General features: G+C 46.8%; 1 protein-coding gene across 4 annotated transcripts in view; it reads right to left on the bottom strand.

Annotated features, from left to right (window-relative positions):
• The window catches only part of grb14 (growth factor receptor-bound protein 14), a 45,608-nt gene that overhangs the window by 16,350 nt on the left and 15,394 nt on the right, over window positions 1-13,864 (bottom strand). The window contains exon 1 of one of the 4 annotated variants that reach the window (XM_048239879.1): window positions 5,028-5,315. The exons of the other annotated variants lie outside the window; for them this stretch is intronic. Within the exon in view, the coding sequence (XP_048095836.1) occupies window positions 5,028-5,090 (63 nt within the window). The 5' untranslated portion in view covers window positions 5,091-5,315. Of the gene's footprint in view, window positions 1-5,027; window positions 5,316-13,864 lie in introns of those variants that run through there. 4 annotated transcript variants of the gene reach the window in all.

The raw sequence follows: 13,864 nt of genomic DNA, 5'->3' as shown, positions 1-13,864 counted from the left end.
GGTCATGGCTCTGAAGCTGGGCCGGGGTTAGCACCCTTCAGGAGCCAGCAGCGAATGGGAGCCTCCGGCTATGACATCATCCCCAAATGAGGTAAACGATCTGCTGTTTAATCAGTCGGTGTGGAGAGGACAGGCAGAAAAGAAGAGAGAGAGAGAGAGAGAGAGAGAGAGAGAGAGAGAGAGAGAGAGAGAGAGAGGAAGAAAGAAAGAAGGGGTGGGGGGTGAGAGAGTGAGGGTGAGAGCCACTGAAACTGATAGAAGGACAAGGAGAGAGAGACAGAGATAATAGGGAAGCAATGCTTGCAGCTTGTGCAAGGCACCCAACAAAAAAACCAAAGGACTGCTTTTCTGAAAAACAGGAAACTCCTCTGCAAGAGCTGGCTGCACCTGATATAGACACAACAGAGGATAACAAAGGCTCCAATACGGTGCAAAGGATTTTTCCCAACACACAGCACCCAGGAGAAGTTCCACCAAACAAACGCCTCAGCACAAAATGTTGACGCTTTGTTGTTAATATAGTCACCCGAAAACATTCATCTCACTCCCAGTTCTGTAGAGATCTTATAAAAGACAAGAAGCGAAGCGTTCCCTTAGTCTAGGCAGTTGTCCAGCTGTGTCCTTTCAAGGAAGTGTCTTTCTGAGAACTGGCCGTGGCCAATCTGAGGAGGGTTGCGCTCCGACTCCAGAGGTGAAAGAGAGGCTTTTTTTTTTAAATAGAGGTCCATTTCAACGGGCTGATGTGAAAAAAAAAGAACGAAAGAAAAAAACACAGATCTTCATTGTGACATCTATTCCCTCCGGTTGATGTTTTTATCATAACACAGAGGTTAAGTTTTTCAGTGATTTTCTTTGAATGGAGTGATTTCATCACGCGTGTCGGCTGGGAGCGCTGCTAGGCACAGGCACAAGCTGGAGGAGCCAGAACTCATTCCGGGGCCTTTTCAGAATTCCCCGAATCGTTTGCTCAGTGTGGTGGACGCCGCGTCGCTGTGTGTGTGTGTGTGTGTGTGTGTGTGTGTGTGTGTGTGTGTGTGTGTGTGTGTGTGTGTGTGTGTTGAATAAGGGGGGGGCATCACTGGTCACCCACAAGGGCCCTTGGTGACCGCGGCGGCCATCCAATGCATGAGAGTCACCCCCACACCCCTCGCAAGGCCCATCCCAACATCTGTGCTGTTGCTCCTGTCTGTCCTGCTGCTGTGCTGTCACCTCTGACAAATATTTGATTAGCGCTCTTAAAAAACGAATCTGAGACGAGGCAAGACAGACAGACACCTTCAGACAGAGAGAGAGGGAGAGAGAGAGAGAGATGGAGGGAGAGAGAGACAGAGAGAGAGAGAGAGAGAGAGAGAGAGAGAGAGAGAGAGAGAGAGAGAGAGAGAAAGAGAAAGACACGTCAACCCAGTCCTGTATTTGGAATGTGCCTCATTACACATGGCCACAAATGATGTCATCGTAGATGGCTGATCCTCCCAGAGTGTTCACGGTCAGCTCATCCACCAATCCACAGTCAACATTTGTATCCATTAGTAATGTGGCAACTAATTGGCTTGTTTGTGAAAATGTGGCCGGAGTGAACACCTGTCAGATGCCATTTTAAAGATGGCACTCACCAGTTAAGTATATTTTCGGCTGAAGTAGCTAGCCTAGCATCGGCCATTGAAATGAATGGAGGTGGTACGTCCTTACTCTCTCCAGTTCTATATAAGACCTCCATGGTATTCACTGCGTGAAACTCTGCACTGAATTCTAAGGACAGACTTCAAACATTCAGATGGAGGGGGTGCGGGTGTGCATGTGTGTGTCTCTGTGTGTGTGTGTGTGTGTGTGGGGAGTGAGAAGGGGGGTTCCTTTTTTAAAAGACGCAGTAGAGAATCAGACCCTGCCGTGGCACGGTGCACAGACCTCATCTATAATCACAGACTCCTGCTTGCAAACCAGTTACATAATAGAGGAGATGATGATGATGATGAAGGCTTTCATCTCCCTGCGCCACTCTGTTTCTTAGGATGACAGGCAGTCATATTTGGGTCAAAATCTGCAGGAGGCTTCCCTTGTACTGTACCATCCCAACCCCCCAGAACAAAATGCACATGCAACTGTAAAAACTATCAGCCACCGCTGCCTGCTTATCCTTGGTGGAGCATTCAACAGCACATACAGGCATTCACAGAATACACCTCCTCCAATACACTTCCTCCAATACACCTCCTCCATGACACCTCCCTCCAATACACCTCCTCCATGACACCTTCCTCCAATACACCTCCCTCCAATACACCTCCTCCATGACACCTCCCTCCAATACACCTCCTCCAATACACCTCCCTCCAATACACTTCCTCTAATACACCTCTTCCATGACACCTCCTCCAATACGTACACCTCCCTCCAATACACCTCCCTCCATTACACCTCCTCAAATACACCTCCCTCCAATACACCTCCTCCAATACACCTCCTCGATTACACCTCCTCCAATACACTTCCCCCCAATGCTACCTATCGGCTCCAGAGGCAGCACAGAAGCCACACGGTGCCCTTACACACTGTAAGAGTGACTACGCAGGCATTAAGACACTTTCATGTAAAGTGGGGGCCTGCCGATCGTATTTTTCCACTGGATTGACTGCATAAATTCGTAGTGCTGGCAGATGGAGAGAGAGAGAGAGAGAGAGAGAGAGGGTGGGGGAAAAGCATATATACTGGCCCGATAAATGAGTGCATTGGGCCGGTAGTTTGTTACATTAGCGAGCACAATGGCCCACATTCATCAGGTGGGCCGGCTCCATGTGCTAGCTTTTTATTTCAGCTGCCCCCAGCTCCCACTCAGGCTGCCTCCCGCCTCCCGCCCAGCTTGTTAAGACCACTCTGTACAGTTACATACATTAGGCTCCACACTGTCAAATGCCAGATCATAAAGACACCAATTTTGGGTGTGTTTTTTTTTCAGCAAGGAATGTTGATGAGAGGTTTGTGTGTGTGTGTGTGTGTGTGTTGAGGGGGGGGGGGGCATTAGAAAGTTACAGTGTTGGCAAATCCTGCTGAGCACATATAAATGATTTTGTTGTTAGGGCTCAACACTAGCATCCAGATGTGATTGCTGTCGTTTTGACAGGGGGGGGGTAAAAAGAGCTTTTTAAATGCAGCTGAGAGGTCTCCGGGAGCGAGTGGGACCATTAGCCATGAACTATTCACCAGGGGTGACTGTGACCTACAGTCTCTCCCTTCATGGCGGCCGGGAGAGGAGGAAGTCATGATCAACATTAGCAAATATTTAAACTCCCTTTCAGGATCTACCCTGTACAAGGAGGAAATGCAGGGAAATGAAAGCCTTAAAGACCTGACCTACATACAGTGCAGTTTGTGTGTGTGTGTGTGTGTGTGTGTGTGTGTGTGTGTGTATGTGTGTGTACAAGGTTGTGCATATGTGTATTTATGTGTGCAGGAATGCATTTGTGAGACTGTGTCTGTATAATGCGTGTGTGTGTGTGTGTGTGTGTGTGTGTGTGTGTGTGTGTGTGTGTATTTGAGTTGGGGTTATGTGTCCCTGTGCGCATAAATACACCTTGACACACTCGGCCCATGTTCCCATGCACACACTGTGGCTACTATACTGCTGCTGGCTGCTCTTAAAGACTTTATCTCAAGGACGTGGCAGGGACCGGCTTTGCAATTAGTCTGCGCTGGTTTCACCTTGAACTCTACTCCCGCAGCTGCGGCTGTATCTGCAAGTGCCACAGTCAACGGCCTCGGCCTTCTCTCTCTCACTCTCTGTGTGTGTGTGTGTGTGTGTGTGTGTGTGTGTGTGTGTGTGTGTGTGTGTGTGTGTGTGTGTGTGTGTGTGTGTGTGTGTGTGTGTGTGTGTGTGTGTGTGTGTGTGTGTGTGTGTGTGTGTGTGTGTGTGTGTGTCTGTGACCGGCCCAGATCCGCCACCACACCCCACCGTGTCCTCCCTCCTCCAGGCCCTGGTGCTCTAGCAACCCAGCAGCCCAGCAACCCTGAGCCACAAAACCCACTGAGTCCAGGCTCCTGCTCCCCTACTGCTGAGCCATACAGGCCTCCTTCCAGAGCAACAACTTCACTCCTCCAACCAACACGACAGCTCTCTCTGGCTGCACAAGTGACCCCCCTCCATTCGATATGAGTTTTGAGTCTTGTTGGGAAAGCGTACAGACACACGCACGCATGCACACACACACACACGCACGCACACGCACACACACACACATTTTGTGACAATCTCCTGAGTAATGATGTCAACTGTCAACTGTGAGATTACAATGGCAAAAGTGTCTCTGGCAAAGTGTTGCACATGACCTTTGCCAGACCCCCAATCACATGTCATTTCTACCATGTTTCACTGGCTGAAGAGCCCAATGAGCCTGTTATTTTTTTTCTATAAGCTGTCAGAGAGTTGGTAACTCTCCACCGTCACTGTCTGTTTTAATAATGTGTCTTTTGGCTGAGGCTGTGCAGAGGAGTTCTCAAATCTGCTGACACTGGATAAGAAGACACTGATGTACTGTCAATTCTCCAGTCTTGCAGGCATGCTGGAAAAAATGCAAATGTTCTACAAGAAGAAAAACTACTTTCACACATTTTAGTATTAGGCTCATTCAAGTACTACAGCCCCGTCCCCCACTCAACAGTGACTGTGATCTGTTGCCGTCATATCGGAAAACAAATGTACAAAGTTCAATAAACCTCCACAGCAAGCAGGGAATGTGCCTGGCAGTCCTTATAAAATTGTGCTCTGTGCACAACTGTGCCCACGGGAGAGCATTTTCTGTTGCTTTTAATCTCTAAAAAATTCTTCCCAATTAATTTACTCAACAGCTTAAGATGTAGCACAGCACGGATCACGGCATGTCAACTCAGGAGCCTTTTTTTTCCATGATGAAATTCAGTCCCGAGTCTTAATTGCCAGCAAGCAATTACGCCACAAACTATACAACATTGACAAGCAAACAGAACCCAACAAAAAAATTGAGATGGAGAAACTACAACAAAAATGGCTTTCCTACCCGCCTTTGAAGACAGAGTGGGGTAATGGTTGGCAGAGTGACTCTTCTTGCATTAAAGTTCATGCTCTTGGTTCTTCCATAAACCTAACCCTCAGCAACAATAGCCACTCTTGGCAAGAAAGGCACTTGCTTCCTAGTCGGTGTGAGATATGCTTCTGCTGCTGGCAATCCTGTACATGAACACTGCAGTCATGTCCTAAGCATAAGAGGAGTGGAAAACTCAAACACAGACAGGTCCTTTGCTCTACACACAAACTCCTCCTTTGTCCTTGGCAATTCTAAATGTTTTTTTCCCAAAAGAAAACCACTTCATTCTAATAAAAAAAACCCTGATAAAATAGCTCAACTCAGGGGTAAAGTTAGAACAGTGAAGGTCATTGGGATGTAACTTTGTTTTTTTTTTAGCAGCAAAACATGAATCTTTTTCACAATGGAAACAGGGCTGGTGTTGAGAACCTATTTGATGTCATTCTATGATATGAAGCACTCAGGCCTTTTGGAGGATAAGATGCAATACATAATGTATCTGTTTGTGTTGCCGTGATATTAACAGAGTTCTGCTGGACAAATTACACCCTGAGTCTGCAATTTCACCCTCTGGGGAACTGACATTTTTAGAGCACATACTTTCAAACTGTACATAGAGTTAGTTTCAAATCTAATCACTTACTAAAAAATCATAACATCCAAAGATTGTTCCCACCATCATGATAATGCATTTCAGTGATGTTGCATGCTTTTTAATGTAGTTCATGTTGTTCAGACAAATTAAATGTAGTCAATTGGGCAAGTCAACTGAAACTGATGATCCCTCTACTAATTAAACATCTGTCTTGTGAACCAAAAAAGAGGGGAAAGATGGGGTTTAACCAGAAAAAGAACTGCTTTTAAAAGAATAATGGGCTTATTGGGCAGCTTCAGAGGCTGGGGGAGGGGCATGGAAGGTTGGGAAAGTGCTCTGTGTGAATCAGGAAGTTGAAAATAGCTCGGCACTGCTCAAGGTTCCCACACGACCACGGCTGTAGTCGTCCCCAACATCTGCCTTTGTGTGCGCGCTGAAAAGGGCTGGCCTCGTAAAAATCAGAGGACAATGTGCGAAGCACACTGCCGAGCAGAGCATCCCGGCAGCGGAGTCGATCCCATGCCAGAGCAGACTCTCACACCCCTCTGAACACACACACACACACACACACACACACACACACACACACACACACACACACACACACACACACACACACAACTCCCCACTCACCACAGAGGGTGGGAAAGTGTCTTGCAAGAGCCCATTTATATCATTTTTCTTACACAAGTGAACATTTAATCATCTTTTGGGAATGAATTCAGGGTATTACATTACAGTAATGCAAAAGTCGCAAAAGTAAAAAAGAGGAGTGGGAAGTCTTTCACTTGTAAACCAAAATAGTAATGCCTTGAAACACCTGCAAATACCCAGGGGCGATGCAAGATTTAGTTTGAGAGTTTCTAGGAAATGAAAACAAAGAAGAGGTCAGTACTGCTGAATGAGCCTGTGGACATCACAGTACATCCCTGTTCTTTTCTTTCCTCTTGAAAAAGGTGCAACACTATATAGGTCCCCACTGAGGGGAAACCAGAACTCCATCAGCCACTATGTGACAACATGCTGGACTATAAAGGGTAACGTTACTGTTCCGTTTTCAATTCAATTGGCTGACAGACCTGGCAAAATACAACAGTATGTGCTTCTGAACATCTCCATACTGACAAACTAGCAATGCAGGTCAAAGTTCAAAAGCCTTGCCATTACGCAAGTACAGCAGTCATCTAGGAAATTAATAAAATATGAATCATGAAGAGGCTCTAGCTAAATGAAAGGCTTCTGCAGAGACAGAACATCTCAGACATGCATGCTCCATTAGATTAACTAGTAAGGTCTATTTAAGTTACCCAAGGTAAACAAAGATCAATTCAATAAAACATTTTTATTCAATAAGACAGTTTTTATGACAGAAATATGAATAACTATGACATCACTACAAGACTATTGCTAGTCAATTCATCCCACCTTTAATAACTGATGTGTGCTTTTTGTCCAGTGTGTTGGAGGAAACAAGAGACTATTCTTTAAGAGTGAAAGTAGATTTGCCTGAGTGATGATTGAAGATGCTACATTTCTGTCAGGTTTTGATTGGGATCATCTTACAGCCTTTTGTGTGTTACAAACCAGCTGCAAACTCAAGGCTTTTTTGCAACTAAGGCAATGTGTGTGTGTGTGACTCTGTGTGTGTGAGGAAAGAACTGAGCGTGTGCAGTGTGCCGTGGCTGATGATATATTCTGTCCATGGAAGGCAGTGTCTGCTGGATTCTAATGAATGAATTCTATTGTGATGTCCACAGAGTTTATAGAGTTACACTCTCTGATTTGACAGACTTGTGAAAGAAAGTTCCAGCACACCAAGAATATGCAACATACCAAGCACATCCCAGGCCTATGTGGAACATACAGAATGAAGGCATAAATACTGTAGTTAGTGTATATCTTTAGAGTTGGTTTCCTTCCAGCAATGTAAACCACAGGGACAAAGCATGAGGAAAGGCCCTTCTTCTTCCTGCTCTCTCTCTCTCTCTCTCTCACACTCTCTATCTCTCTCCTCTCTCTCTCAGATCTTCTGCAGTAGTTTCTCACTTATTCCTTTCATTTATTATTCTTTTCATTTGCGGTGAAAGGAGTTTCTGTCAAAGCCGTCGCATCAAGACGGTGGGCTCAGGCCCCTCCAGCGCCTCTACCACACACACACACACACACACACACACGCTGCCACACACACACACACACACACACACACACACACACACACACACACACACACACACACACACACACACACACACACATACACATACACATACACACCCACCTGCATCCGTGGGCCCCTCCGCGTCGTGCTCCGTCGTGACTGCCTGCCCGCTTGCTGCAGAAGAGGCTGGGCTGGGGCCTGGGCACCGGGCCTGAGGAAGCCCCCCCACCCCCTACCAACCGCCACCCCCCGGCCCACTGCCATCTCTGTTAGCACCGAGCAGACCAACAGCTGACGGAATAGTGCCTCGAATCTGCTCGGAAATATGCAACGACGAGAGGGGTTGACAAGACGGGTTGCGCCACATGGTGCTCCATCTACTGCCTGCCACTTGAGAGGCCTGGCAGGAGTTGTGGCCAGGCGGTCCTACCTCTGTGGTGAGGCAGAGAGAGAGAGAGAGAGAGAGAGAGAGGGAGAGAGAGGATGAGTCTGGAAAAGAGAGAGAAAGGGAGAGAGGGAGAGAGATAGAGAATGATAGAAAGAAAGGAAGAGACAGACTGAGGGAGATGGAGAGCGAAGCCCACAGGCATGTCTCTGGAGAGTCGGAGCACATCGTCTGGTGAGAGCAGAGCCATAGACAGGCAGACGCTGACACTTATCAGGCAGCGAGAGCGTAAAATTAATTTGAAATAATGGAGGCGCATTGATAAGAGAGTCTCCAAACGTTCAACAACAGAGCCGGAGCCAGACACACTGGCCTTGACCGTCAGGAGGAGGGCCTGGACTGGCCGAGACCCCCCACACAGACCTCACCACGCCAGCCACGCCCCAAAAAACACCAGCAACAAGAGGAGCCGCACGTACACACCACTCACTGAAGTCTGCACTGGTAACACGTACACACACATGTACACACACACACACACGCACGCACGCACACACACACACCACACCACACCAGTGGCAACAAGAGCAACATGTACACACCACTCGTTGAAGTCTGCACTGGTAATATGTACACACACACGGTCACACGCACACACACACAGACCGAAAGAAAAAGAAAGCTGCATGAACACAAGACACGTCTACATCTAATCAATACACTACATTACGTACATACATCTAATCAATACACTACATTACGTACATACATCTAATCAATACACTACATTACATAAACTGTATTGAGTTCAATTTGTCCATACACTTTCCCAAACAAAGCAGCAACATTACTGTAACACTTGCTCTTTCTAACTGGAGCTGAGCAAGTATAAATAGATATACTTATATATACATTAACACTTGCTCTTTCTGATTGGAGCTGAGCAAGTAAGCATCCCATACTGTCACATCTGATTCAAACTTAGTGCAAACTGCTCTCTCCTGTTTTGACTTTTTTTCTAGCCCTCACGACCCATAAAGCAACGGACAATAAACCACAACAGGGGAATTTAACATGGGCAACAAATTCCTGACAAGCATAAGAAGAAGAAAAAGCAAAAATGGCAGCAACAGCAACAAACACCTAAACTAACACTCACTGCACGGTGGACTAATCTGTGCTAAACCACTTACAGAAATGCCGTGCTTCCAAAACTAGGCCATACCCTAATGAACGGCAGCACGAGAGATAGAGAGAGAGAGAGAGAGACGGCATAGATTGCAAGGAGCGACAATTATGAGATCATCTATCATGTGTGTGACTGTGTGTGTGTGTGTGTGTGTGTGTGTGTGTGTGTGTGAGAGAGAGGTAGAAGTTCCCGGTGCTGGAACAGCGATAGCCTCGCACTGGTGCAGACATTCCTGATGAGTCAGATGGCTGAACCGAACACCGGCCCCGTCTGAGTGCCGGCTGGCCAGTCTGCGGCACGCACACACACACACACACACACACACACGCACACACACACACACACACACACACACACGCGACACACGCACGCACACACACACACACACACACACACACACACACACACACACACACACACACACACACACGCACACACACACACACACACACACACACACAGACACACACAGACACACACACACAGGAGAGAGAGAGAGATGTGATTGCTCTGCTATTCTGCCCTGGCCTCTGGCTGTCTTGATGTGTCCCAACCGAAGGTCCCCTGAGCGTGTGGCTAAGAAATCTACATGCAGTCTAAAGTGCAACCTGGTGTCTGAGGGTTTATCAGAGTCTGTCAGATGTCTGCTACTTTTATTGTCTTCACAGGGTCATTGAGTGGTTCGGATAGAGTGATTTTGTTTGAGCACTTTGGTAGATGTACTTTCACAACCAAGGGCAGAGTTTAAATGAAGTTTACATTATGTATACATTCACTAAATGATGTACTTGATGTATGATATCACAAACCCCATGACAGTCTCTTGACTGTCTTGAGACCACACTGTATACTGTCTTCTGGTAACCTCTAAAACTTTTCTTTGTTTTTCCTCACAACCTTCTACAAACAAAGAGACAGCATATTCCATGCGGAAACACAATAAAAGTAACTACTTGGCATGAAACGTTTTGTGACAATTCGTTTTTATGGCAGAACATGATGCCGGTGCCATTTGCCACTGGGGATTGGATAGGCCAGGCCTACGTGAGATAACTGCCATTTTCACAGGGCTTTGCATGCGAGTGGAGGCAACAGCTAAAGGCTTTGTGTGGAAGGCACACGCCGGTGGAAGGCTCCCTGAGCAAAGGGATCTGACTTCAGGTCATGCTCCAAAGTGCACTAGTATTCTATTTCACAAGGTAGTCACATAAGTGCCGGTGATATGGCACAGTGAGAGAGAGAGAGAGAGAGAGAGAGGGAGGAAGAGGAAAAGAACTAACACTGATTCACTTATCCCAGGTCTTACACAACTCATGTAAAATTGGTAATTATCCATTTCTGACACCTTACGGTTTGCCAAACTAAAAATTTGACAAGAACATAAACCAAACCAAAGCACAATTGTGCGGTTGTCCTTAAAAGTATTTTTTAGCTTTGTCAATGAAGAGAGATGGAGGACAGAGGACAGAGGGATGAGATAACATGTGGGTTAAGAATACCCGCTCTGTTTCCTTGAAACATTGCAGCCTGTTCCAAATGGGTTCCAAGGAGGATGGATAACCTTCAGTCCTTGAAGTGCAACAGAACATGCTGAGACCCAGCACTCACGACTGTTAAAAATAATACATAATCTTTGGCAATTGGCATGCATGCTCACACTTTATCTTCTCTCTCTGTTTCTGTATCTGCCTATCTGTATATCAATCCGCCTATCTGTCTGTAATGCTGTCTATTCTCCCATGTTTTCTGTTTGTTTCATCCCTCTCTCTCTTTCTCTCTCTCTCTCTTGCTCTTCTCTGTCTCTCTCTCTCTCTCTGTCTCTCGGCTCTTTGACTGCAGTATGCTGAGCCCTATATGAGGGGGGGTGAGATGCAGCTGGAGCTTATAAAACAGCTTTAAATGACTTGCGCTGTTTCCCTCATTAGGCACTGTGTCATGTTCAGTCTGCTCACAGTGAGAACCGCACTTCCCTATTCATGAAGTCTCTTTAAAAGGCCATCAATTCTTCATGAGTAATGCCCTTCTCCGATCGCTGCTTTGACGAAAATAAGACATCAAGCCATCTCCATCCGTGCGTTCCCAGAGTTAACGGTACCACTCTGACCATCCAAGCAGACTGATTCGGCTGGCTTTCATGAATAATGTGGTGGTAATATGGGCCATATTTTTTATACGAGGGGTGGCGGTGCGGGAGATCCATCAAGTTGAATTCTGACAGATGTACTGGAGTGTGAAAGAGGATCACAAGCAAGGGCTGGGGAACAGCATAGGGGCTTACGTGTGAATCGGAGGGGCTGGGGCACATGGGAAGACACCCAGGGGTCTGTGGCAATCATGACTCAGCTCTTTTCTCATGCAAATGTACCATGACACGTCGGGGTTTGGCTGAGAAGGGGCTGGGGGGGGGGGGGCAAAGTGCTTTCTCACGGCCAAAACAGCTATGAAAGCCCACATAAAACAATGATGTGCCAATAGGGACCAGGCCCTTCAGGCGACTCCCAATCAAACACTGAGCCTTAGTCTAAGCCAGGGAGCCTACGGAAAATAACAAACACCCAGGCCACTCACTCAAACTGATCAGGGCAGCTGCTGTCAGACAATATGGGACGACAGAGCAAATATCAGCCAGAATTTAAATATGTTGTAAGAACGACAGTAGGCTGGTGCAACAGGGTGGTGGTGGTATATTTAGACACACAGACACACGGACCCACAGACACAAACAAACAGACACACACACACACACACACACACACACACACACACACACACACACACACAATAAGCGCTTTCAGACATACGTGTAAGACCGGAGGTTCTGCCGATGTTAAACGGTGGGGCCGTATATCTGAACGACATAACCCGGTCATATGGAAGTCCGAATTTACCCGGTGTTTATACTACTCCCCTAGTATTTCCTCCGGACATTATGTAAATGTGCTGTGTCTGAACGAGGAGTAGAACATGCGGTTAAAAATTCACACCTAGTGAGAGGGCGTGTTGGTGACGTTTTTTCGATGGCGTCCATGTGGTTAGATCTGACTTAAATGCCCGTGTTATGATGGAGTGGCATAGTGCTGTCCAGAAAATCTCCCGACCTGGAAAGATGCAGACATCACGGAGCTACTGTCCATGAGGGCATACAACATTTTGATAGAACACCTGAAGGGAACGTTAGAGACACGCTAGCCTACAACTGCATGGCAAGGACAAACGAATTCAGAAGACTGAATCATCATAAGCAGAAGGCGCTGAAAAGGCAGTAGCCTACAGCGACAATAACAGGAGTATTTAATAAATTGTTAGCCAACACGGTTTTCTGTTCATTGATAGCCTTCATGACCTGCTGAGCTCGCTGATATTTGCTGAGCATATATGCCTAGAGAAAATGAAAACGAAGAAAACCCAACTTTGTTCCAAGCTCCTTACGTAAATGCGACACATGGGGAGAGGATGCTTTTGGAAAAAATAAACCATGAAAAAACGAACAACTTCACTGTTATTAATGTTAGTATTTTGTTTGTTGCTTAAAAACGTTGTATGATCTTGAAGTCTTGAGTTAGCCTACTGAATTGTCTGGTAGCCTACCATAAAGTTTGTGCATGCTCTCTCTCTCCAACGCAAACCAGATTTGGGGTTCTATAGCTAATTCTGGTACATAACGTTGAAAACAGATAAATGTGTTTATTTGAAGCACACATACAAATACTGTAGGCTAGGTCAATTTGTAAACAAAAAGCAGCTGTGACAGGCAGCGGCCGCATATATTCTGCGTCAATTCTCGCATCTTGTGAACTCTACAAGCCCCCACCCCTCACTCGACAACCACACGGAGATTCTGTAATGTGCGTGTATGTCGTTCACACATACGTCCGTATAAGGTCAGTATTAGGTCCGCAGGTTAGCATCATATCTGAATCATCCGAAGGGTAGGACCTCCGTTTGACAAACCTCCTCATATACTCCGGAGGTTATATCTGAAAGTGCTTAATCACACACCCTCAGGATTGACAGGCGACGTGAGTGGCCTATCTTTCACTCTGCACTGACCCTCTCCTCATGGACGCCCAAGAGAGAGACAGAGAGAGAGAGAGAGACAAAGAGAGATGGAGAGACAGAGAGAGAGAGAGAGAGACAGAGAGAGAGAGCTTGGGAGAGAGGCATCGTAACAAAGGCAGGCCGAGGGAGCAGAGAGGCCTTCGGGGGGTCCCCATGATACAGCACTTTCAGCCCACTCAGCCAGCCACTGCATCTATTGAGAGTGAGAGTGTGAGAGAAAGAGAGCTGGTGGTGTGGTGTGTGGTGTGGAGGGGTGGGGTGTGTGGTGTGGTGTGTGGAGGGGTGGGGTGCCAGCAGGGGTTGGGGGTGGGTGATGTCATCTTTCCCTGGAGAGCTGCGATGGACTGGATCTTGACCCCTCCGGCGGCTCAGCGGAGCGTTGACGGACAAACAGCTGGTCACTCGGACATATTCCCCCATTGTC

Source organism: Alosa alosa, chromosome 3 (genome assembly GCF_017589495.1).
Source record: "Alosa alosa isolate M-15738 ecotype Scorff River chromosome 3, AALO_Geno_1.1, whole genome shotgun sequence".
Classification (NCBI taxonomy): domain Eukaryota; kingdom Metazoa; phylum Chordata; class Actinopteri; order Clupeiformes; family Clupeidae; genus Alosa; species Alosa alosa.
Note: the sequence above shows the minus strand (reverse complement) of the source record. Positions and strands in the feature narration are given on the sequence as shown.